This window comes from Amphiura filiformis, chromosome 6 (genome assembly GCF_039555335.1).
Source record: "Amphiura filiformis chromosome 6, Afil_fr2py, whole genome shotgun sequence".
In the NCBI taxonomy this organism is placed as follows: domain Eukaryota; kingdom Metazoa; phylum Echinodermata; class Ophiuroidea; order Amphilepidida; family Amphiuridae; genus Amphiura; species Amphiura filiformis.
The window spans coordinates 26,160,305-26,185,554 of NC_092633.1; the positions used below are offsets into that span (position 1 = coordinate 26,160,305).

The following is a 25,250-nucleotide window of genomic DNA, read 5'->3' on the forward strand; positions in this document are numbered from 1 at the left end:
ATAAATTCAACATGTTTTTACACAACCTCAACATATTTTTACACAACTCAACACATTTTTACAGAACCTCTTCATGTTAACTTAACTCCTCCATAATCTGACTAAGTTTACTAGTACTCCACCTACCACAGCAGTAGTTGAAAGGGCAAGATGTTTTTGTTGCATTCTTCTTGAATAGTTGTATGCATTTGTTTTCTCACCTCACCCTGACAGGATGATTTGCAGTATTTCCAATATGCAATGATATTTTCCCACTATCTTGTTTATATGTTCAGTTCAGATCCTCTGCAAGCAATGTCAAATCCAAGATTTCTTCTTCAAAAGACAGGAAATTTTTCACCACCTGATATTCTAGCCTGTACTATGTCCATTATGCAACAATATTTGCCCACCACATTTGTTTACCTATAGTTCAGATGCTCACAAACTCAAATCCAAGATATGCAATGATATTTTCCCACTGTCTTGTTTATATGTTGAGTTCAGATCCTCTGCAAGCAATGTCAAATCCAAGATTTCTTCATCTTCAGAAGACAGTAAATTGGTCACCACCTGCATGATATTCCAGCCTGTACTATTACTATTATGCAACAATATTTGCCCACCACATCGTGTACCTATAGTTCAGATCACCTGCTCACAAACTCAAATCCAAGATGTCTTCATCATCTTCTATATAGTCTAACCCATCTACATACAAACTTGGCTTGTTTTTATTAATCTCTTGGTTTATGCTAGCTCAATTCTCATCACAGCAACCAGAAAACCTTCACCACATGGTAGCTGAAAGAATTTGTGTGACAAATATGCATTTTGTTGTCCAACAGTCCTCTTGCTGAATGACTCACCCTATTTACATTCCATAACGCAATGGGACCCCATCCACATCTTATGTGTCTAGTTCAAATCCCCTGCCGACAAACTCAAATCCAGGATTTCATCATCCTCAGAAGGCAGGAAATTGGGTACCACCTGGTATTCCAGCATACTATCTTGACTACTCCAATGGCTTGCTGAGTCCTTTGACTTCCAGGATGACGATGGAAGAAGCTGATCCAGGACATCATATGTACACTGAAATGCAAATCGGTAAAGAAATCACACACTTATCTGTATATAAGCAGGGAAGATATCAATTTGTATGTTGTGTTTTCTTGCTAATTATCAAGCACTCAGCAAATACAAATTCTGCACTTTTGAAATAAGGAATAATCCCCAAGATTATGGAGATAAAATGAGTGGTTACTTGATGGATACTTGAGGGAGAGCCACCTTAGTGGCATTTTATTCATTCAGTGCATAATTGAACCTCTTCCTATGAGCTCTGCACAGAAACTACAGCAACAGTTGCAATGTGCCTTGATGATCATGTGCTGAATACTTCAAATATTTGGTTTTTGAGGTAAGAAAGCTTCTCTGGAAAGATCAAGGTTTGGTAGAAATTCAATGCCAAGGTCTCTATACAGCATGAACCACATAATAATCTAAAACACCTTAATTCTTTCATTGCTTATCTCTGTTCATATATTATCACTGAAGTATCAAAAGAAATGTAAACATTTGAGTTTAACAACATATGTGATGTGATCAAGCAAAATCAGTCGGAACTCTGAAATATTGATTTTGAGATATAGTCAAAGAAAGGAATTATTTCCTTTTGTTTCCTCTTGTTTTGGAAACTCTTTAATTAAGCTTTGGAACTGGTTGTTCAATTTAAATAGTGTTTTCTGCAAAATGCAGCTTTAAAAAAATGTTTTTTACTCTATAAAAAGAAACTGAAAATTTATTATTTCTGAGTTCCGACTGATTTTGCTTGATCGCATCACATATTGTGTCCATCTATTGTATGGCCTGGTTTTGAATTGAAAGAACAAGTCATTTAACCTACCATTTTGGATGAATCACCACATGGAACCTCAATATCTTGACCGCAGTCGATGAAATTCCTGGGCATCATCTTTGGACTGCACAAAACACTTCTCTATCAATGAGTTCATCTAGAGAAGAATTGATCTCCATCATCTTGTCTATATCCCAGAAATCTGTGCCACCTTTTTGCTCCGCTGGAAGGTTCCCTTTTGTGTACTGTACCTCTTTTACATCCTTAATACCATGAATACCGTCTACATCGATGACAAGAGGATGACCCAAGCTGCTTAGAAGGCTAGATGTAGAGAGTGGTGATGCAAAACTCAAGTCTGAGTAGCTCTCCTTTGTGGTGTTGAGAAGTTGATCATTATCATTTTGACTCAAGAGAGTGCTGCACCAGGCGGGGTTTCGGATGAGCGGGGTTTGCTTGATGGGAGAGATATACAACACTGGTGACATTATAGGAGCTGTTCTTGAGTCTTGTTTAGAAGGTGAGGTTTTGCAGATAACAGACTTGCCCCCTGTGTTAGAGAGGGCTAGACAAGCATACTCTGCGAGGGATGACGAAATGGCATCGTTTTCACTACTTTGATCATCAATGAACTCTTTCTCTTGGAGCTCATTGTCATTCACACCTGGAGCGTTCCAAATGTTTTGCTCTTGTTTCATTCTGAAATATGTGTTTTGGAAAGCTTCATTATCAGAGAAAGGTATATATGCTGGTTTTGTGGCTTGTGCTACACCCTCTGGTGAAAGGTCAATTGGAGGCATAGATGATTCTTCCAGGTCTAATATCGTATCCACAATGCCTTCATCATCAATGTCTAAAGGACCTATGATGTCTTCAGGAAGATGAGGAACATCAGTCAAAACAAGGCTATGCTGGCTGTAATATGGAAAAAGTATCAAATGGTGAGAAAGATGTGTTTTAAAAAATCATATATCACTTGAATGAAGTAGATGTTGTGCCTAAAATACATATATGTGACACGATCAAGGGAAATGAGTCGGATGTCGCTAATATTGATTTTGAGATATTGGCAAAGAAAGTGTTAAAATTCTTTTGTTTTATATTGTTTTCAGTGATTGATAAATTGACGTAACTTAACAAAGAAAAGTCGTATTAAAATGGGATTTTCAGTTTCTGAAAGCTCTAAATGTTCTCTTTAGAAACCTGTGTAAAACTCATTTTCGACCAGGGCCGACATGTGACTCATTCCCCTTGATCATGTCACATATGGTTATTATCTTCATTTTGTTGAGAAAATAGGCTCAATTAATTACACCTGCCAGCTATTGTGTCAATTGTCATTTGTTTTCTTTTTACCTTTCTTCTTCTTCCTTGTCAATGTCTGGTTTGATTGAGTTGTCAGCTCTGGATCTCTCCTTCTCTCTCTTTCTTCCACTCTCCTATCATAAATCGAAAAGAACAACATCAAGTATGCTTGGACATATATTTTTTTATTCTAGCCAGTTGGGTTGGTGATTCTAAGCCAATGTTAGTTTTCCCAAATAAGTGGATAATTTATACTGATTTAAGATTGTTACCCATCAGACAAGGATGCAATTCTGAAATTGTACACACTGCACCTGATAGTGACAGAAACATATTGCCTTCCACAGCCATATAGGTGAGCATTTTGGAACTTGTGCAAGGATACTCATAATATTAATGCCTGCCAACAGCCTGGTCCCATCAGGACCCAAGCGTGTCTCCACACGGAGCGACCATTTAAACAAACAAACAAACAAACAAATATGTTTGTGACTAATTTTGCATTTTTCTCAGAAAGTAACCACACACTAGTAACAAAGGTCATGTGTATTATAGAGGCAAGGAATCCAATTACTTAACTAAAATTTCAGATTTCAAGACAAGTGGTTCATTATATATGTTAAGAAATGACGTACATTCTAGCGGTACCTCTTTTCTTATCATAAATAACGTACCGCTTGTCTTGAGCCACTGAAATTCCAGTGAAGTAAATGGATTCCTTGCCCCTATAATATACATAACTTTTGTTACCAATGTGTTATTATTTTTTGAGAAAATGCAAAAATAGTCACAAATTTATCAAGGGGTGTAGTACCACCTTAATCTCTGTACCCTCACAGTGAACTTTGCCAGCTAGGATAATTATAAGTTCTCACATTTTTACTATCATTTCCAGTACTGGCTTTACTGAATCTGAATAATATCTGATCTATCAATTCTTAAATCAAAAAGAAAATCAAAGTATGTATGTAAAATAAAACATAAAATTCTTACATCCAGTCGTCCATGACATCGATACCGTGGTACACTGTCTGTGGTGATGTGGTGCGTTTTCCTTGGCGTTTGGATGTAACTACATAATTGTTCAAACCCTTGTCAACTTTTTTGATTTTACGCTTGTAGTAACTATTCACGTTGAACTCTGGATCCTCATTGGCCTTGCTTGCTTTGCGCTTTGTATTTCTACAATTCTTGTACAGTCTGTGGAATGATTAAAACATATTCATTGCTGTTATCTGGTTTATATTTCACTAGAAATCAGGTCATACCTGTAGTCAGGATTTATGTTGGAGGGAGTGGGAGTTATGTTGGAGGGCGTAGGACTTATGTTAAAGGATGTGGGACTTTGAAGGTGTAGGACTTCTGGACTTCCAAGGTAGACCTTTTTGTAAAAATGAAATGGCTTGCATGTTAAAGGTCGACGTTAACCCCCAAAGGTAGACATTTTAACATTTTTCAAATGAAACGTACATGAATTTTTCTTCCAAACTGAGAACCCTTGATTATTTCATGATGGAATGTTAGTTAGTCATTGCCATTGATATCAGCAATAAAACACAGAATAAAACCGCATGTTAATTTAACATGTAAGCCTGCACAAGTTCCAGGCATGACAAATTTTATGCTATCACGCATTATGCATGCTTCCGTTAACTTAGGTTCATGTATACACTACTGGAAAAGTGTGGATTCTTCACCGATTAACAATGTTTGGCTCTTGTACAAAGGTATAGGAATTGTTGATACATAATACATATACAAAGACCTCACTGACAATGTAGTACCTACCTCTTACATGGGCTTTCAACTTTTCCTGTTATAGGATCATATGGTCTTACTCGTGCTGCAGTACACAACTTTCGATAATGACGCTTTGGTTTCACATCATAATTTGCATCCACATACTGAAATTGTACAAAATAGAAGACATTACATGGTTGCCATTTACCAGAATATATTATTGTATTTTTTATCCTCCATATAGAATTATTACGGTTTGGAGCTGTTAGGCATAAGAGTGTCGAAGTTGATAGAAGTAAACCATTTAGCCTTGCAAGTTAGATGTACACTTTCAAAAATTAATTATCTAATTAGATATGACATTAACTTAAGTACAGTCCAACTTCTTTAGCACTTTCAATGGCCCAAACCCACAAGCTTCCGGACTCCGCCCCTGGGCCCTGCTAGCGGTATTGCTCCTGGCCTGCCCGAAATACTCTAGCTAAAATACAGGTTTACATTTACTATCTTACTGTATCTTGCTGTATTTCAGCTAGAGCTCCAAACGACAAGCTTCCGGGTTTTTTTTGTGAACAATACTGTTACGTAAGATGAAGAAGAAACCCGCCGCGGAGCCCGCCCTACTCATTATTTCATTGTACTTATTGCAATTTGCCTCCACACATTACGTAATCAACACAAAGCTTTTGTGAGGATTAGTGAGTGGATAAGAAATTGACAGTGGAGGATACTGAAGGACACACCGATTGTTAGTTGTCAATCATGAATTGCCGCAACGTATTAATATTTTACTGCATGGCATTCCGCAAACACCAAGACAAATTATGCCGTATTTTTCCAAAGATCATCTTATATGAAGTAAGCTGAATGCGATCTGTACTTTTATAACATTCCGATCGCTTTTGATCACCTATTATCGGCGAATTTGCTTGAAAACACGTGAGTTCATGTTGTGTAAACATAATTAGCATAGACACAAATGAAATTACGATGCAATACAATGCAATTTGAATGCGCAGCAGATCTATAGAAATAACGCTGCCGGTTTTATGCAGAATTAGACCCTGTCTGTCCTGGCCCGAACCAGGGCCGTAAGGTGGGACACTGGACCCCAACCATGAGATGCTACACTCTATTTGGTTAGTGGCACTTTATGTTATTTCATTTTTTTAATGTGGTACTTCACTGAATCTATTTGAGAATGCCTGGTCTAAGAAGTATGCTCTGTTTCAAAAATTGTAACTGGGCAGTAGATTTTAGTTTTTAATTTTCAACCTTTTGAATACCTACGTGTATGTATTGTTTTGGTGAGCTCAACATCTCATCACCGTGATACACCACATCCACTTTTGTCTCTGCAAACAACCGTTTTCCTGGTCTGTGTTGTTGCCTTCTGAAACCACCATTCTTATGTTGTTCACCGCTGGTGTCCTGATATAAATGCTCCATATACTTAGCAGACCAAGTGGTATTCTTAGTTTTGCGTGGTGCCATTGGATATGGATATGTCATCTGGGAAGTATTGAGTGGCTTTGGTGGTGTTACTGTGCTCTTCTTTCTCATCTGCCTTTCACTCCTAATAGTAACAACAATACAAAGAGTCAAGATCATGAAAAGGTGTAAGGGGCATGAAAGGGGCAGATTACAAGCACTGGATGAAAACAGAAGTTCTGATGGGGGGGCGCCTAATATGGCGCCTCCGCCACCTAATGCATTGTGATAATAGTTGTGCTGTACAACAATGCTAAACGCTATACTGGTGGTTTTCGACTACATAATCATGCTGCTCGCATAGCTGATGAGGCCAGAAGTTCAACACAGAGGTCAAGTTTCTGAATGCAACTTTTCAAATCGCCTTCATAGCCAATCAGAAACAATGTTATATGTTGCCACAGGCAGACTCTTTGTGTGGGAGCGGAATCAAACTGGCTGCGTAATGTGTGTCACTTGCGAGCGCTTATGTGAATGTTTGAGAGCGTAAGGACACTCGCGTACGATTCCTTACCTGTCCTCTTCTAGCCAATACGGAAAGATTTCCTTGCATGTAAGATCAGGCTCCAATGAACTTTCCGCAGAATCTGTATCACTTGTGTCTAGGTCTTTCTGGTTCCAAGACATGTCATCATCTGTCAGGTATAGAACAACAATTACATGATATGGACAGTGTGGATGAAAAAAACAACCAAGTGCATACATGTGTGTGCACTTAAAGGAAGTCTCTGGCAATTACAACATTACGCCTTATATGTAAGAATTTCGTAATTTCGTCGGCCGCAATGCCTCCACCTTGTTGGCGCCCATCATTTTAACCTGTGCAATTTCACTTGACCCAAAAATGACCTTCACATTATTTGCCTCACTAAGGAGGCCGTTCCCACCAAATTTCATGAAACCTGCAGCAGTCTATGGCGATTTGACCCCAGATGACCCCAAAATGACCTTAACATTTTCGCCTTGATTCAGTGGTCGTCCCCACAAAATTTCATGAATCTGCAACAATCTGTGGCAATTTGACCTTGGATGACCCCAAAACGACCTTGACATTTTTGTCTTCCTACAGTGGTCGTTCCCACCAAATTTCATGAAGCTGCAACAATATATGGCGATTTGACCCTGGATGACCCCAAATGACCTAATGACCTTGAGATTACGCAATGCAAATCAGATCAACAACTTCTGGCTGTGCTACTCTCTGCCAAGTTTCATCACTGTAACTCGTACAGATCTCCAGATAATCTGTGCACAAGGTTATTTTCCTTGATATGCATAAATTATGCAAATTAGGTACTTAATTACCATATTTTTGGATGAAAACCTGCTAAAATTTGGAGACCGCCAATTGCCACCTGTCCACCAAATTGCATCACTATACACCTTACCAGTTCCGAGAAACTGCACTCGCAAGCTCGGACGGACGGACAACCAGGAAACATAATACCTCCGGTGGAGACATAAAAATAATTTTCAAGCACGAATCACATGGTTTTTATTTAAAACAAACTCATAGTGACTATAAAAATGAATAAAAACATCAGTCTCTCAACACGCGATATTCAAAATTTCCCGGGCGCTGAAATTGTCAAGTGCAATAACGTCCCAATAATACAATGAAGGCTGACGACAATTGAGCACAAATGAACATTACGTCCTTGCATTTAGATAATTTCGGCACGGGAATTTTTAATATTGCGTGTTGAGAGCCGACTGTTTTTATTTGATTTTATGGTCAATATGAGTTTGTTTTAAATAAAACCATGTGATTCGTGCTTGATAATTATTTTCTAACATGTATATAAGCCGGGTATATAAGGCATAATGTTATGATTGCCGGAGACTCCCTTTAAACACCCCCTGCTTGAGTTGTGTGTCAACCGCGGGCGCCGGGCATGTGAGTCTGTTTTTAATTGTGCAAGCGGGGACCGTAATGGTTGTCACACAAAAACGTACAAACTTAGAAACAGTTTTATTAACCAAATAAGGTCGCATTTGTATGGGGTTCCAGATAAGAACTTCGCATTTTTAGGGGTTTTAGGCATTATGTGATTTCACTGCCATAGACCTGCCAACCAGGTGCGTGCCCGATTGAAAGATGTCCCCGGTTGGTTGACAAAAACACACAATAAATAGTCCCCGGAAGAGGTTGATTTGGCAAACAAAGATACACACATAAGAAATCTGTGTGTAACTGCGGATGCACAGCAACCACAGACTTCCAGGGTTCCTGGAGTTTCTGGATCCAAAACACCATAAGAATGCATTGCCACTGACTGCAGTTACTGGTCTAGCGTTTGGTCTCAAATTGTTTTGCTTGACACAACAAAAACTTATATGTGACACGATCAAGGGAAATGAGTTGGATGTCGCTAATATTGATTTTGAGATATTGGCAAAGTAAGTGTTAAAATCCCTTTGTTTTATATTGTTTTCAGCGATTGATAAATTGGTGTAACTTCACAAAGTCATATCAACATTGGGTTTTCAGTTTCTGAAAGCTCTAAATGTCCTCTTTAGAAACATGTGTAAAACTCATTTTCGACCAGGGCCGACATGTGACTCATTCCCCTTGATCATGTCACATATAGTTTTGCATCACTGTGGAGCCTCGTTTTACTGTTGATGTAGTTGATGACCTTGACCTACTTAGTTACCAAACTATAGGGCGATTTCACGATTCACGAAAGGTCACTAGTTCAAATCTGCGTCCAGAAAACATGATGCATGGAACCAAGGCTCCCGCTAAGGCTGGTCCTTGCGTTTAGGATCAATTTTCTGTTGTTGGGTGCACTGCTCAACAAGCTGCATCAGTGTCTGTGTCCGACGCAAGTGAATTTCAAAATACAATCAAGCTAGCTTTATAAGCTTACTCAATATACTTCCCATGAAAGAAATAAAATTTCTAAATCTCCATCATGCATAGGGGCCTATATCAATATTAAACCAATCAGTAAACGAGTTAGCATTATTTTTACAGGGTACACATAATTGTTGCACAGCCCCTGTGCTGGCATATACATATTCCTATTGCACATACCAAACCATTTCTGGATAATTCTTTTCTTCCAAAGCTTCCCCAGATATGTGGATCACTTGCATCATGACTGATATGTGACCTTGGACATCACTTAAAGATGACACTCATTTTACATGGCCTTTGTACCCGCCTTTGTATTATTGCAATATCAATTACAAATTTTTACATTTGCAGCTTACTTGACAAAAAGTTGACAACTTGACCCCAAAATATCCTTTGACCTCAGTATGTGTAATTTGATATTGCCATGTTGATGATAGGTTTTAAGCCTTAAAATAGTATACCATGAAAACATGTGATTGTAACATTTCAATTTACAGCACACATACCGGACTTTATTGATCGGCATGCAGTAACAAAAAACAAATAATTTTCGCCTATTTTAAGCCGAACAAACTTTAGTAGAAGGGGATACAAAATGTTACATGACAAAGAGTAAGTATGCAAGATGAGAAGGAAGAGTGAGCAAACCTAGCTGAAGACAGAGACCAAAGGAAAGAACAGGGAGAAAAATCAGAAAATGGAGGAAAGGAAGGAGACAAAATGCAGAAGTGACAAGTAAACAAATATCATGAAAGAAAAGAAGCAAATACTAGAACTATTATCTGTTCCAGCTCCAGTGACACCTCTTTAATTTCCTTAAACAACATTTGAATGTCTTAGGTATTAGTATTGGTTACCAGGGTTGCTTGATTTCAATCATGTTGATGTAAATCAACTTGTTTTCATTTTTTACCATTTTTGAATATTTTGATAAAAGTAAGTTCATTTCTTTTTAAATGACTGTTTTACTTAATTCCTACTATATACTGCTTCTACAACTTTAGGATATGATTTAAATACCTCAAAAGTATTTACAGTCCAACCTCTCGTATCTGGACCTCTTTTATCCGGATCTCTCTGTTATCCGGCTTTGAAATCTTCACTGGAAAACATGTTTTTGATAATTTGACACCTTAATTCCATGCATATATATGTATTGCTAAAAATTCATCTTCAAGGTGCAAAATTCAACAGGTTTTCCCCATGATTTTAACAAATTCTTTCTTTGAAATTTTCACATGATGTAAAAACACATTTTGCTTTAAAAAAAATACCTGATAGGATTGCGCATTATGTCTAGCATTCCACTGGTTTCTTTTGACTTTATCATGGGTATAGCAGTTCTTGGAATAAACTTTTTTTTTTAAATTAATTAAAAAAAACTGATTCAAATTTTTTTTTAACTCACAATTTTTATATTTTTATTTAAAAACAAATCAGCAACCCTGCTGGGTACCGCTTTAATTTATGAAACTTCTCTATCATACTGCTGAATGCAGACATACATGGTAGAGGGCAGCATTATCAAATTTTTGGTAGTGCTAATCTGAAGTAGCCCTCTATAATCATGTACAATAGAATGTCAACTTGGTCCACAAAGGTTGACAAAAGTTTTTGACAGCAATTTGGTCAACACTTGCCAAATAGTTGACCTAGTTTCAAAGAAATATAAGCAAAATCTTTTATCAGAGATTTTATTTGTCTTATTTTATTTTTTTTAATTTATTTTTTGTGGGTTTTTTTTTACAATATTGACAAAAATTGACATTTTGGGCAAATTTACAACAAAAAACCCCAGAATTTTTGTATAAATAAGGAAGAGTGGCATCTCTATTTTATATAGATTCTGTAAAGAACAATCCCTTACCCAAAGGTACACATTTGATAGAGCTTCCTTTGATCTTGTATCTCCTTGATGGGGTCCCATCACTTCCATCAGGTGAATCCTTCTTGCTCTTCTGTGTCTCATAGTGTGTTTCATGATAACTGGATGATGCTGATAGCATGGACAGCTTCTGTGGTGTGTTCTGCCTCACTCCAGGACTATAACAAACTGGCACTTCTTGAGGTCCATAATCCTTCTTTTTGCACCCAATATATGGAACTGTAAAGGTGTAGGTATAGCCAGAAATGAACTTGTTTTTGTACAAATATGCAGGTCAAATTCTTATCAAATTAAGCATGTTAAGAAGATGACTTTAATGCTTCAAACTAGCAAGAAAATGGATAATTCAATGTCGGGCATATTTATTTTCAATACTTCACTATAGTGTCCATGGTGTGAGATAGATTAATTTTCTAAAAGATCCTAAATGCTTCACCCTAGCAGATTGGAAGTTTTATATAATAATAATAATAATAATAATAATATTAATAATCAACTAATGGTTGCACAAAACAGGTTGCAGATGACCTATTTAACTTACACCAAGGCATTAGCCAGAGGGGTGTCCAGGTGTCATTTGGACACTCTGTTTTCAATTTGGACACCCTAAAACTCTGATTTTTATAATGGAGTGAATAGGAAGTGGACACCCTAATTTTGTAGAATAAGGTTTTTTTGACGATTTTGGACTCCCTAAAGATACCTCTCTGGCTAATGCCTTGGCTTACACATCCCCCTATCTCTAGGCCCATGACTAAACTTACCAAAAATTGTATGAGGAGGGCTGTCCTTCACAACTCTTGTCTGTGCAGACATTTTAGAACTAGGCTTTGGAACAACCTGGTCAGAACCATGCCCAGGAGTAGACTTGGCCATCTTTGGTGAGATCATCATACCAGATCTTTGTTTCGGTATCAACTTTGACTTCTTATTCTCATAGGCAATGAGAGCATCACTGTAAGTAAAGTTAGATGATAATCAGAATTTGTCTTAGATGAGGTCTGTCTGGCAGATTTTGATCAAAATAATAAAAACGTAGTAAAAACTTGATTCTATCTGACAATTTGAGATTTTTATGAGGATCTTTTTCCAAAATCTACATTAGCTATGTTACATAATAGCTATTATTGAAGGGGCTCTCAGAAATTCATATTCTAATGTACTTTTAGACTCAGAATTGGAATTGGATTAACAAGTCTTCCACATCCTCCTTGTTAATTGAGTGATCCTACAGGACCAAGAGGAGTAATGGCATCAGTCAAAGTCTCTGCAAGCAGCATGAGTATTAATCACTAAACAAAAACCGAGGACTATTATTATTTTCAACTTATCATGCATGGTCCATGCCCTTCAGGTTGGTTGCCTTCTGAAGTCTGATAATGGGGGCAACATAGCAAATCTAAAAAGTGACTCATTAGATAAATTTTTCCTCAAGTTTTTTGATATCAACTATATTGGATAACTGCAAACAGTCATTCAATATAGGGCTTACCTCAGAAACTGTTCTTTTGACTTCCTATTTCCATGGGAGCTGCTTGAGTTGTATGATTTAGTGAACTCTCTGTGGATAGCATCCAATCTTCCTACAGCTGATTTCATACACAGTTTTCCTTCTTGCTTGTCTGGAGGTAAAAATAAAACACTCACAATTGAACGAAATTTAGCAACATCGATGATATTACAACTTGATCAAGCAATAGTTTAGTGGCTTGTCATTATTTTAACACTACATGCGGTAAGCATTAGCGCCAATCCGGCTTAAAATGTGGGGGGACAATCGGCCAAAAGTGGCTTTAAAGAACAAATAATGGGTCATTTTGCAGAAAAGTGGGGACACGCCTCCCAGACTCCCCAAATACATGATATCCATTTTAGACTTTTTATACTGTAATTAATAAGAACTACACAACATACCTTTGGTTTGCTCAAGTAGTACTAAAATTCCTTCTAAATACTGTATTTTGCACAATGTTTCCTGCAGAACCATTTCCTGGAACAAAAATGTGAAAAACAATTTGATTTCATCCTTACTACATATTATTCTAATTCACACAAAACAGGATTCGGCAACATGAGTTGTATGTCGATCAACCATCTTTCTAAACCATCTAGCAATATTCCTCTGGTGCCTGAAGAGTTAGCTCAAGTGTACGGGCAACTACAAGAATCCTGAAGACTTTTGCTCTTTTTTTGTGATTTTATTGAGTACCGTATTTAGATTCAGATAACATTTGTATCAAGGGGTCAGAGCCAAAAGGCCCTTAGTGCATTTTTGGCCAAAATGAGATTTTGGTTCCAAAACAATCCTTATAACACTGGGCACCTTATGATTGTATAGCCACAATGAATCTGTAGCTACATAAACTGTTATCACTATCAGTGAAAATGTGAAGCCCTAAGTGCATGAAATGTGCCCAAATGTGTGAGAGCCAAATGGCCCTAAGTACAAAAATACATGTCTCTCAAAATGGCTTAATGTATAATAGGGTTGACTTGTCTGGTACCAAATAATTCTTAAAACACTGGCACCTCATGATTGTATACCAATACCATAAACAAGTTATAGCCACAGAAACTGTTCACATATGGAAAAGTTTTCCTATGAAAGTCTCTTTAAATAAATTATACTCGACTCCAGTGTGTGCACGCTGTGTGTACAGAGGCGTTCGAGGTCAATGCACAATGCATACATTACCACACAACACACTAAGCAGGGCTGTACGGAAGAGGGTATGGTTTTTCCCTCGGGCACGACGGCATTTTGTAACCAATCAGATTCCTTTTTAGAGAGTAGAATCTGGCAAAGTGTTTCTGGGAAATACCGTTTAAGCCAAGTCAATCGGACTGACTATTATCAAGTGAGGGCCGTCTATAGCTCACTCTTTTAATGGCACGGGGTGCATGTCAGTGTATTTCGCCGTAAATCGAGTGATATTTTGGGAATACCTCGACCATTGAAACAAACAAAAAAGAAAAGGTCCAGACCCTGATCCCCTGAAAACATGCCGCACCGGCTGAGCACAAGGCTGCAAGATATCTTGCCAGCCCACCCCCACATCCGGAACGGGGTCTGCGCAAAGACCTGGCCAGCTGCCCCAGACACCACCAGACGGGGAACGACTCCCAAACCCTCCCCAGCTACATAACTGGGTGGGTTGGGAGGGATTTTCAAACGACCACTTCAGCCGAAAAAGTGAGGAGGGAAGGAACAAAAAGCGCGAAAAACCGGACACTCGCTAACACGAGATCCATTTGGCCTGAGCCAGGCCAAGTCGTAAGGCAGCCAATCAAAATCGCTGATGGAAAAATAATAAACCCCGCTGCAGTTACAACCTCACAAGGGTGACATTACGGATATGGCTGGGGCTGGAACAATTAAACGAGATGCCTTACTCCCCCCGAAACAGCAAGAAAAATCCCAGCCAAAACTAACCCAAAAAGAGGAGACCCCATGAAGCCAAAAACGCTTTTGAATAGACAAGCTATTAAAAAACCGCACATAATTGAGAAATGTGTCTAGGTTGGGGGAGAAACAGGGCCAATTTGACATAAACTTTCATCTTGTCAGTCCAGATTTCACCTAAAAATTTTTTTCTGATAGTTACTCTACCCCCCCCCCCTTCCCCAATGGTTACGTCACTGTTCTTCCTTTCTTCTGTATTATTTATTCATGCTAGGATTTTGGACACCTTGAAGATACACATCATCAACATTGGAATTCCAGTTTCCTTTCTCACGAAGTAAGGGCTAAGAGTAAACTAAAATTGTACAATTGTGTTTGAGAATGGCCTTCTCTCCTTTTCCTTGCTATTTACTTTCATTTCTTGCTTTGTTTATCAAAGCTATCTAGGCCAGCATGCATTTTATTAGCCTACGCTGGCTATCCAGGCTTGTGCTTTTTTTTAGTACGAGCTTGGAACGGGTCCATGGATTTCCCATGGATTAGCATGTGTCCCTCATAGACCAACCTGGGTAAACAAACAAACAAACATACTTACTCTAGACACTCTAGTGTTGATAATTGCAGCATCAAGCACTTGCTTCTTGAGCTGCTCAAAGCAGAAGGACAGGTTTGCACGGCACTTGGCATCAGAGTCTCTTCTCTTCTGAAGTAAGCTGATTTTGTATGCAGCTTTTGAAAAGTTCTTGCTTGTCTGTAGTCGATTAGCTGACCTGTTTGATGACATCTTGTGTATCTAAAGATATGCACAAATTTTCTATGAGTTACAAAGCCTGGAATTGTGAAAAAGCCTGTACCCTATACTTGTAAATTAGGGTTTAAAGGACCCAAGAGGGGGGGACTAATCACCTGTTTTTGGTCCACCATGGAATTTAAGAAACTGATGGCCTTGGAAATTGATCAGCTGGACAAAGAGTAGGGTCTATAATTTTTTTGCAGAATTCCTTTAGTTTTACACATTATTTTCCAAAACTTCCTTTGCACATGCTTGATGTTGCACGCACGCATGAACGCGATGGTTAACACATAAAAGGAACCTTGCAACAGATTATACTTATAGGGAACTGATCCACTGGTCAAAAAGTAGGGTCTTGGGAACTAAACAATTACCGAGCAAACTTTAATAATATCTAGTATTGTACAATCTAGGACTAGTATAATTTACAGTAATTTCTTGGCCAAACTGGAACATGCGTGTTGCGTCCATGTAGCGTACTAAGTGTGTACGCAATGAAAGGCGCGTGTATACTTTCTTCTGTACCGCGCTATATTCGTGTGTTTATCGCGGAGCCACTAGCGTTTATAGTGTTCCAGTTTGGTCAAGAATACCGGTATTTATAAAGTGATTTTGCATGTTTTGGGTCTAGCCTAGCCTATAGTAAGCTAGGCCTGTTTCTTTCCTGGATCTGAGACTGTGGCCTGACCTACACTTTTTTTTGTAAATTATGAATTGAAAACACATTATGAGACTTAATATGGAACTTAAGTTAGACCATGCCGCTATAGCATTTTGCAAAAAATCTTTTGCACTGCCCGATTTGGTGCAGTTTATGGCGTAAACATGAATTCAGGATTTTGGCTAATTGAATATCATCAGATCCAGCACCTGAATCTGTGTAGCATCATGCGACGTAGGTGTGATCCCTGGTGATTTTAAGCGATTGGTCACCCGCTCCAGTGAGTGTGACAGATCTTTGCAAAATAGTGTAGGCCTGTCTACGCTCTACGGCTAGCCTAGGCTAGCCAAGGGATACCTACACTAGCTTCCAGAGAAGTATGGCACTCTCTATTTTGAACTTTTTGAACGACATGTTTGCTGTGAAAAAATAATGCTATATAAGATAACCAATTATTATTGAGCGACATACACACATGCACAAACCACAAGTCTTTGACGTTTGCGCCAAATGCTTCTTTCCCATGTCATGCACGTTATCCATGTATCAGCCAATTGGTCAGTAATTACCAGATGATTGATATTGAATTAGCCAATGAGAACCCCACCCCACTTCCATGTTTACGCTGTGTACACTCCGATTCTGAAGATGTAAAATAAAAAGAGTGCTGCTCTTCTGACTCTGACACGGCGGGCACCACTAAGAATTCCAATTGAATGAACACAGCCTTCAACAGCAGTACTCTACAAACTACAACGCGTACGCACGACCTTGGATACTACACTAACCAATCAGGAGAGTGTTGGCATGATTGGATTCACTTCCCGTGTGACTCAGTCATGCAGTCGCACTCGCACACGCTGGCGTGCATCGCGCAGTGTACGCAAAAAATCGTGACGCTATGTCAGGCTATGTTCATTCAATTGGAATTTCCACTGTAGGTAGGAATATAAAAAATAGGACAGGCCCAGGCATAAAATATATTGCCGCCGCAAATGCAAACCCCAACCCGAGACCCTGTCCTAATTTTGATGCCTAACCATCATGACCATGCTAACGCTGAGGCTGAAAACCCCAAGCATGCAAGTCCAACTCTACTTGTCCATGACTAAATTCTACAAACACTCAGTGCTCACAAAATGTCCCAAATGCTAAAACCAACATGACCAAGGATTGCCATGGCCCTGAAGGCGAAGCTTACCTGTCCTGAATATGCTTCCGGATACAACCGCAAGCAAGAACCGCATGAAGTTATACATGATTTGTATGTACAATGTCAAACTTTTCTGGTTTGGTCCATTGTGATTCAAATACTCCAATAATAACACTGAACTTTATTATACATGTTAAAACGCGCTGATACGTTCTCAGAATCGAGTGAACTATGGTGAAACCACAAACAAAGTATCATGAGAGTAGAACTAAGTGTAAAGTTCACAGGGCCTACTCCAAAATCGAGTGGTAAAGTTCTTCTTGTGCTGTGCAGAACGATATCCCCAGTCTCGAGACTCACTTGACCTCAATTTGGACCTCAGTTTGGACCTGTTTGGACCGCCTTACGTTGAATTTATACTACAAAGCTAACCGAAATAGCGATTGGTTTCTAACCAATTAAGGAGGCGGTTTCTGGAAAGCGGGTTATCTCATTGGTCAATCACCAATCGCTCATCGCTCAGCGTTTGAGTATACATTCAGCGTCAGCTTCGGCGCAATCGGTTATCAATCAGCTGCCAAAATGCCAACATCTGATTCGCCAAAAGTTAGGACATTGACCTGTTGAATACCTGGGAATTCTGCACTGACCTGGTAGAAAGGATTCCCATCAGCTGCAGCTGCAAATAAAGCTCAATTTAGGCCGTATAAAATTAATGTTTTGGTTCTCGTCCAGAGGATTTTCATGAATTGATGAGGGAGGGAGGTTTTTTTTTTTTTTTCAATGTAAAATTAGCATTGTCAGTAGTTTTCGGTCTTCTCCAACCATTCTCCAGAGGATGATTTAAGGTTGGTCTGAACCCTGGAATTATGAAAACTTTCGGGCCTCATAACTGCTAAATTATTAGTCTAAAGAATATAAAAGTATACATTTTAGAATGGAAATGACTTGATGAATTCATCTGTGAGGTCCAATTTGGGCCAAAATGCTCATTTTTGGAGAAAATCCCAAAAAACGGGTTTTTTGGCCCAAATTTGTTCGTGCAACGCGCACGTAACAAAAAAATTGTTTGGCCAAAAATTTTTTTTTATTAATTTTTAAAAACTAGATAAAAATATCTAGGGACCGTTTTTTCATTTTTTTGAATTTTGACCAACTTCACCAAAAATATTTGAAATTTGGGCGAAAATCAGGCTTTTTATGGTTTTTTTTGAAAATTTTGCATTTTTGACCATTTTTGGTGCAAATTTCTCAAAGTTGGTCAAAATTCAAAAAATAAAAAACGGTCCCTAGATATTTTTATCTAGTTTTTAAAATTAATAACAAAATTTTTTGGCCAAACAATTTTTTTGTTACGTTGCACGAAAAATGTGGGCCAAAAACCCGTTTTTGGGATTTTCTCCAAAATGAGCATTTTGGCCCAAATTGGACCTCACAGATGAATTCTACAAGTCATTTCCAGTCTAAAAATGTATACTTATATTCTTTAGACTAATAATTTAGCACTTATGAAGCCCGAAAGTTTCCATAATTCCAGGGTTAAGACCACCCTTAAGCACTTCCCAGAAGTCTTGCGGTTAGCACAGCTGTGTGAGTGAACATGACACCACTGCCCGCCCACTGCATACACGCGTGCATGGTTGAATTTGAATTTGGACAGATATATTTACAACTAGAGGCAAATGGTGGTCATAGACCACAAACCTAGCTGGGGCATGTTGGTGTTGTGGAGGTATCTGACCCCTGCAAAATGTTCCAAAATGTTCCCCTGTCATGAGGCTTGTTGTCACCGAGTTTTGAGTCCGGTACTCCTCACAGATGTCCAGAAAATGCTATTCTAAGATTTGACCCAGATGACCTTTGACCAGACCCCTGCAAGATGTTCCATAATTCACCCCTGGTCATGAGTTGTCACCGAGTTGAGCCCTGTACCTCTTACAGATGTCCAGATAACGCAATTCTAAGATTTGGCCCCAGAATGATGTCTTTTGAGCTGACCCGTGCAAAATGTTCCAATATGTTCCCCAGGTCATGAGGTTGTCACCGAGATTGAGCCCCGCACCCCTTACAGATGTCCAGATATTGAAATTCGAAGATTTGACCCCAGCTGACCTTTGACCTGCCCCCTGCAAAATGTTCCAACATGTTCCCCTGGTCATGAGGTTGTCGCCGAGATTGAGCCCCGTACCCACAGAGGAGTAAGATAGACAGAGCGCGTACCACCAGTCAAAGTCTCCGCCTCATCCGATAATGAGGGCCGATTGTTCCATGAAATCGACAGGCGAGACTGCTACGCAATTACCGCAGTATTTTCATGGTCTATTGCGTGTCGCGAAAAGCACGCAACGCTCTATCGCAGATATCTGCCAAGGCACGCATAGCGCTGGCGTGATTGTTAGACACAGCACGATCGAACAATCGGCCCTCATGAATATGCGAGAACTGGTAGCATACAATACACGGGAACTTTGACTGGTGGTGCGCGCTCTGTCTATCTTACTCCTCTGTGCCCGTACCCTTACAGATGTCCAGATATTGAAATTCGAAGATTTGACCCCAGCTGACCTTTGACCTGATCCATGCAAAATATTCCAAAATGTTACTCTTCTCATCAAGTTTATTGTCACTGAGTTTGATAAAAAAATTGGGGAAAAAAAAAAAATTGGGGAAAAAAAAATTCGGAAAAAAAAAAAAAAATTGGGAAAAAAAAATTTGAAAAAAAAAATTTCGGAAAAAAAAAAAAAAAAAATTAGGAAAAAAAAAAAAAAAATTTCGGAAAAAAAAAAATTTCGAAAAAAAATTTCAAAAAAAAAAATTTCGGAAAAAAAAAAAAATTCGGAAAAAAAAATTTACGTAAAAAAAAAAATTCGGAAAAAAATAATTTCGGAAAAAAACAATTTCAAAAAAAAAAAATTCGGAAAAAAATAACAAACAATTTCTATTTCCTTCATTCTCTTCAAAAAATCCCAATTTCCTTAATTCTCTTCAATTTCCCTTAACTTCCTCAATTTCCCTCATTTTCCCAAATTTCGGGACGAAACTCTTTTTCCAGTATGGGGCCGGTATAGGCCCTCCCCTCACCAAGTATCATAGCCATGCGACAAACAATGTAGACGTAACAGCATTTTTTAGCGTTTGTTACTAACGGACTAACGGACGGACGGACGGACTAACAGGCGGAGAGGCATGGTGACTTATTAATAGAGCTGCTACCCGCAGCTAACACCCGCAGCTAAAAACAATGATTCAAAAAGGCCAAACCATATCTTCACAAGTCAAATAATTCTTACATAGCATCAAGTCAGGGTTTCACAGTGGTTTGTTGCCAGCGGAAGAACCTGAACGATTACAATACCTAGCTGGGGTGTAAACCCCCAGCTAGGTAAAAATGTGCAATTTCACTTTGTTGCCAGCGGAAGAAAACGGGAAGATTACGGTGGTTTGTTGCCAGCGGAAGAACCCGAACGATTACAATACCTAGCTGGGGGGTGTAAACCCCCCAGCTAGGTAATAAAAACACCTTCAAAAAGTTGGTCGATTTCACATTTTATGTTATCTACAGAAGGTGTGAATTATCCTTCATGCATACATCACTTTAGATCTGAAATCGACCAAGTAATGACGACACACGAGCAATTCTAAAACAACATCTTTTGCACATAGTTCAATGGGATTTGAAAAGTAAAGTGGCAGTTGAAACTCTAGTGATAACACTTTTACAGTGCATGATGGGGCTTCCTTAAATCATCCTCTGTGTGTTCTCCAACAGTGCTCGAGGAAACGATGAGGCCCTTTTTTTTTTTTTTCAAATGTGAGATTCTGAGGATAAACCCCCTTAGAGTTCCACAAAAAGACTTGGAAGTTATGCTTGTTCTCTAATGAACTTATTTATATGTATGAAGATTTCATAAATCATTCCAAAGTCTAAAAAAATTGAAAAATCTAAAAAAAAATAAAAAAATCTGACAAATCCCAGAAATTGAGGAGGGAGGGGACGAGAACCAAAATATTAATTTTACACGGCCTTATGGAATGCTGAGAAGAAAATACGTCGGCTAATTTTTAACAAAGCTTTTTATTTCACTCAGGGAGCGTTCATGGTGGTGGGTGGGGTTGGTGGTGGTGGGGGGGTGGGGGTGGGGGCCGGGGTGAGGTAGAAAGGTTGGAACCTCCGACCCGGGCCTCCACCAGCAACATTTTGAGCACCTGATTTTTAGGGGGCTATCATTTTCTTCGGAAGGGGAGGGTCCCAAATATAGGCCTACCGGGGGGGGGGATGACCAAAATGTAGGGAGTCACAAGATGACCACACCACAGATAGGCCTATAGTGTGTTTATTTGGTATTCAAAAAGACTGATTTCAATACATTTTTAGCCTATTTAAAGGGGTATTTCGTGATCCTAGCATCCTCTTTTTATGACATTTTTCAGTAGGCCTACATATCCACGAAAAAAGCATAGGGGCCTATTCCCAAAATTTCAGTTGATTCCGATATTGCGTTTGCGAGTTATGCATGATTATGTGTATTACACTTCTCCATAGACTATACGTTGTAATTTCGTTCTGGTGCACCAGAACGAAATTCAAATTTCACGATATCTTTGCTAAACGAATTAATCTGCAAGAAATATTTTGTACATAGACATTATGTAGCCAGAGGTTTCCAGTGATATAAAAATCTCAACTTTTTTTGAGAAAAGTGGGGGGATGAGGCTGTGGATCACGAAATACCCCTTTAAGGGGGTAAGGTGGTGGGGGTGTCAGAAATTTTTTGTTGCCGAAATAGATGGGTCGCAATTTTATTGACGCCGATTTTTTGTAAATTTGGGACCCCTACCCCTCAGGCTTTCGAAGAAAATGATAGCCCCCTTAGCTCCCAAAGGGTGGATTTTTGTTGACCACCCCTTAAATATAATTATGTTATTAAATCATTGGCTTAAAATGACAATTTGGAGTTAGGCCGGTGAGTGTTACAAAATGTTATATCATGAAAATTTCCAACAAGAGGAAACCTCCAACAACAAGCTTCAGCTTCTGTGGTCAAGTCTTGAAAGAAGCCTCATCTCATCCTTATCTGGGAGTAGAGCTGGACAGTGGTCTCAAATGGGATGCCCATAGAGACAAAATAATCAAGAAAGCCAACAGAACCATTGGATTTCTGAGAAGGAACTTATGGTTCTGCACCAAAGAGGTGAAAACCACAGCATACGAAATGCTTGTGCGTCCAATATTGGAGTACAGTAGCGTAGTATGGGATCCCCACTATGAGAAAGACATCAAAAGTTGGAGATGATCCAGAGAAGAGCTGCACGCTTCTGTATGAACGACTATGGGCAGCAGAGTAGTGTGACTGATATGCTGAATATCCTAGAATGGGACACCTTGAGAGAAAGAAGAAGAAAAAGTCGCCTTCATATGATGTTCAAAATTGACAATAACCTGGTGGGGATCAACAAAGACCAGTACATCACTCCCGCAGTAGACAGTAGGACCAGAGGCAGTCACAACAAGAAAATCCAAGAAGCATCTGCCAACACCAACATATACAAGTTCTCCTACTTTCCTCGTACAACGCGAGATTGGAACAGACTTACTGAAACCACCGTAACATTACCAAGCCTGGAAGCCTTCAAGAAACAAATCAAAGACACAAGCAATTAATCCCGTCATGCACGCGAGAGCACCAATCAAGTTGGCGTGATGTTAATTTCCCTGCCGACTCAACCATAGAGATAGAGATAGAGATAGGCCTACATGCTAGGCTACATCCAAATTGTAAAGTGCGTAAATTTTGTTGATTTGAATCAGCTTGAGAGATAGGCCTAGGCCTACACAATTCAATGGTGAATAGGCCTATAGGCTTACGTAATATTCGTGCCCGCAGCCCGCGGAACACGCAAAATTTTGGAATGTGCATGCCTTGTACATTTTACCCCGTAGGCTACTTTTACCCTCATATTGTTTTTCTTCATAAAGGGGGGGGTCATGAAAATACTGGGGGTTATAGAATTTTGAGACCAAAAATAGGGGGGGTTATTATTTTTTAACAACCAAAATAGGGGGGTTATAGAATTATTAAGGGCTGGTGACTCAAAATGTGGACGGCCGCACACACTGTACTTACAGTATGTCCATGCAGCACCTCCTGGGAGATACTGAAGGGATGTTGCAGCCAAACAAAATTGTTTCGCTTTGCCCAAGATCGCAATAGTTGGAGAAGGCTTGTAGTCGCCTGCTCCGCAGCCGACTGATGATGATGATGATGATGATGACTCAAAATGTTTGTGCGCTGCGCGCATATTTTTAACTTTTTACACTGTTTTTAGCAAAATGTGTGCACAATCTTTTGCGCAATCCGTGCCTTCTTTGCGCTTACGATCAAAATTTTTAACGCGTTTCGCACACTCCGCTCTAAAATTTTGGCACGCTCTGCACCTTCCGGCGATGAATAATTTGTCTTGAGTCTGTATAGGCGGAAGGGGGGGGGGGGGAGTCATAAAACTTTTTTACCAGCGATGGGGGTCGTAAAAAATTTACTCCGGTCACCGACATATTCATGACCCCCCTGCAAGAAAATGACATCCCCTAAGCCCCATTTTGAGCTAATGATTTTTGTTTCTTTTTAGGACATGAAATAAAGGGGAGATAAAACAATCATAGACCATAAAAGGGGGAATAAATAAAATCACCTTTTTTATGATCGGACTGAAAATGTTGATGCTTGAGGTTCCAACTTCTCACCCCCCCCCCCCAGTGGCGCACCGTGGCCGCCCCAACCCCGGGGGGCTGAAGAAGAAACAATTTTGCCGCCCCTTCTTTAACAGCCCGAAAAGGTTGACCCCATTTTTTTACGGTCGTTTGAAAAGTGAAGAGCAAAAAAAAAAAAAAAAAAAAAAAAGGATTTTAGGCGCTAGCGTCCTAAAAGCAACCTTTTTAAACATTTTTATGCTTTTTCAATTTTTGGCACCTTTATTATTTGCTACTTCGTTTTGCCGCCCCTTCGTTTTGCCGCCCTGTTTTTGCCGCCTTCTTCTTCCGCCGCCCTTCGGTTTTGCCGCCCCTAGTTTGACCCGGGCTGGCGCCCAAAGCCCCCCAAAATACGCGATGCCCGAACACAATTTAGTGAAGGGTGGAGGCTTCAAGAGTTAGGCCTAATTATAGGCCTTGCTGCATCAGAATCTTGGAATTATCGAATTCTGGAATTTTGACAATTCCCGGTTTCTAATCTAACGCAGTCAGAAACTTGGAATTGTCAAAATTCTGGAATTCCGGCAGTTCCAAAAATTTGACCAGAGGAAGCTCTTGCACCATGCATTGCACAACACAGATCACTTGTTAAAAAAGGGCAAAGGGAGTAGGGGAACTAAAAGGTTTAGGCCTAACCATCAAATCAGCTCAAATCTAACCTGAACTTAAAGGGCAGGTCTATTGCAAAAACAAGTTAATCTCTATTCGAAGAGAATAATTATTACATTACAAGTTAACACTTGTTGCAATTTTTTTATGCGTATTTCTCCTGAAAAATGAGAAATTGTGTGGGTAAAGTTCAGCCTCGTATGTGTTCTTCCCCCGTTTGAAGCGTACGTGTTTTCCCCCCGTTTGGCTGATGACGTAGGTAAATGAAGCGGACATTATATACCTCATCTAAAGATTCCCGTCATCTGATTGGTTAAAAGGGCGGGCATAGTTTTGATGCCCGCAAAAGTAACTATTCCCCGGGCATAGTTCTGCGTGCGTGTGCTTTGTTTCCAGCGTAAATGATATTACGCACGCGTTAATGATTTCGCACGCTATAATTACGCGGAAATCGCAGATTGTAATTTGTGCCGCTCGCATTGAAACTATTAATTTCTCTTCCCAAAATCGATGCTTTTAACCAAACAGATGACAAGAAAATGATTTTAGATTTGGTATATAAAACAAATATTGACTGCTTTTTATTCGGGGCATGGTTAAAATTATAGGCCCACGGTGATCTCAAAACCATGACTATGCCCTCGGCTACGCCTCGGGCGTAGTCATGGTTTTGAGATCACCTTGGGCCTATAATTTTAACCATGCCCCTCATAGCAGTCAATATTTGTATACTATAGGCCCTACCATGCTCTCATCATA

The 25,250-nt window shown here is 39.3% G+C and overlaps 1 protein-coding gene across 1 annotated transcript; it reads right to left on the bottom strand.

The window, feature by feature from the left end:
* Positions 1 to 228: 228 nt before the first annotated feature.
* LOC140154437 (uncharacterized) lies at positions 229 to 17,295 on the bottom strand. The gene is made up of 14 exons (XM_072177003.1): positions 17,183 to 17,295; positions 15,123 to 15,320; positions 13,039 to 13,114; positions 12,617 to 12,746; positions 11,889 to 12,079; positions 11,107 to 11,343; positions 6,891 to 7,011; positions 6,176 to 6,461; positions 4,934 to 5,049; positions 4,164 to 4,345; positions 4,021 to 4,082; positions 3,197 to 3,279; positions 1,889 to 2,755; positions 229 to 1,074 (listed from the first exon to the last, which is right to left on the bottom strand). The coding sequence occupies exons 2-13, from the start codon at positions 15,309 to 15,311 to the stop codon at positions 1,954 to 1,956; spliced, it is 2,475 nt and encodes an 824-aa protein (XP_072033104.1). The 5' UTR covers positions 15,312 to 15,320; positions 17,183 to 17,295; the 3' UTR covers positions 229 to 1,074; positions 1,889 to 1,953.
* Between the last annotated feature and the right edge of the window lie 7,955 nt (positions 17,296 to 25,250).

Bases quoted from the DNA above. Each gene is read 5' to 3' on its own strand.
- LOC140154437 (XM_072177003.1), bottom strand. From the start codon at position 15,311: ATGTCATCAAACAGGTCAGCTAATCGACTACAGACAAGCAAGAACTTT. The intron at 5,050-6,175 runs GTAGGTATTCAA...GTACAATTTCAG, and splicing joins CACCAAAACAATACATACAC to TATGTGGATGCAAATTATGA. The intron at 2,756-3,196 runs GTAAAAAGAAAA...TCCATATTACAG, and splicing joins GACAAGGAAGAAGAAGAAAG to CCAGCATAGCCTTGTTTTGA.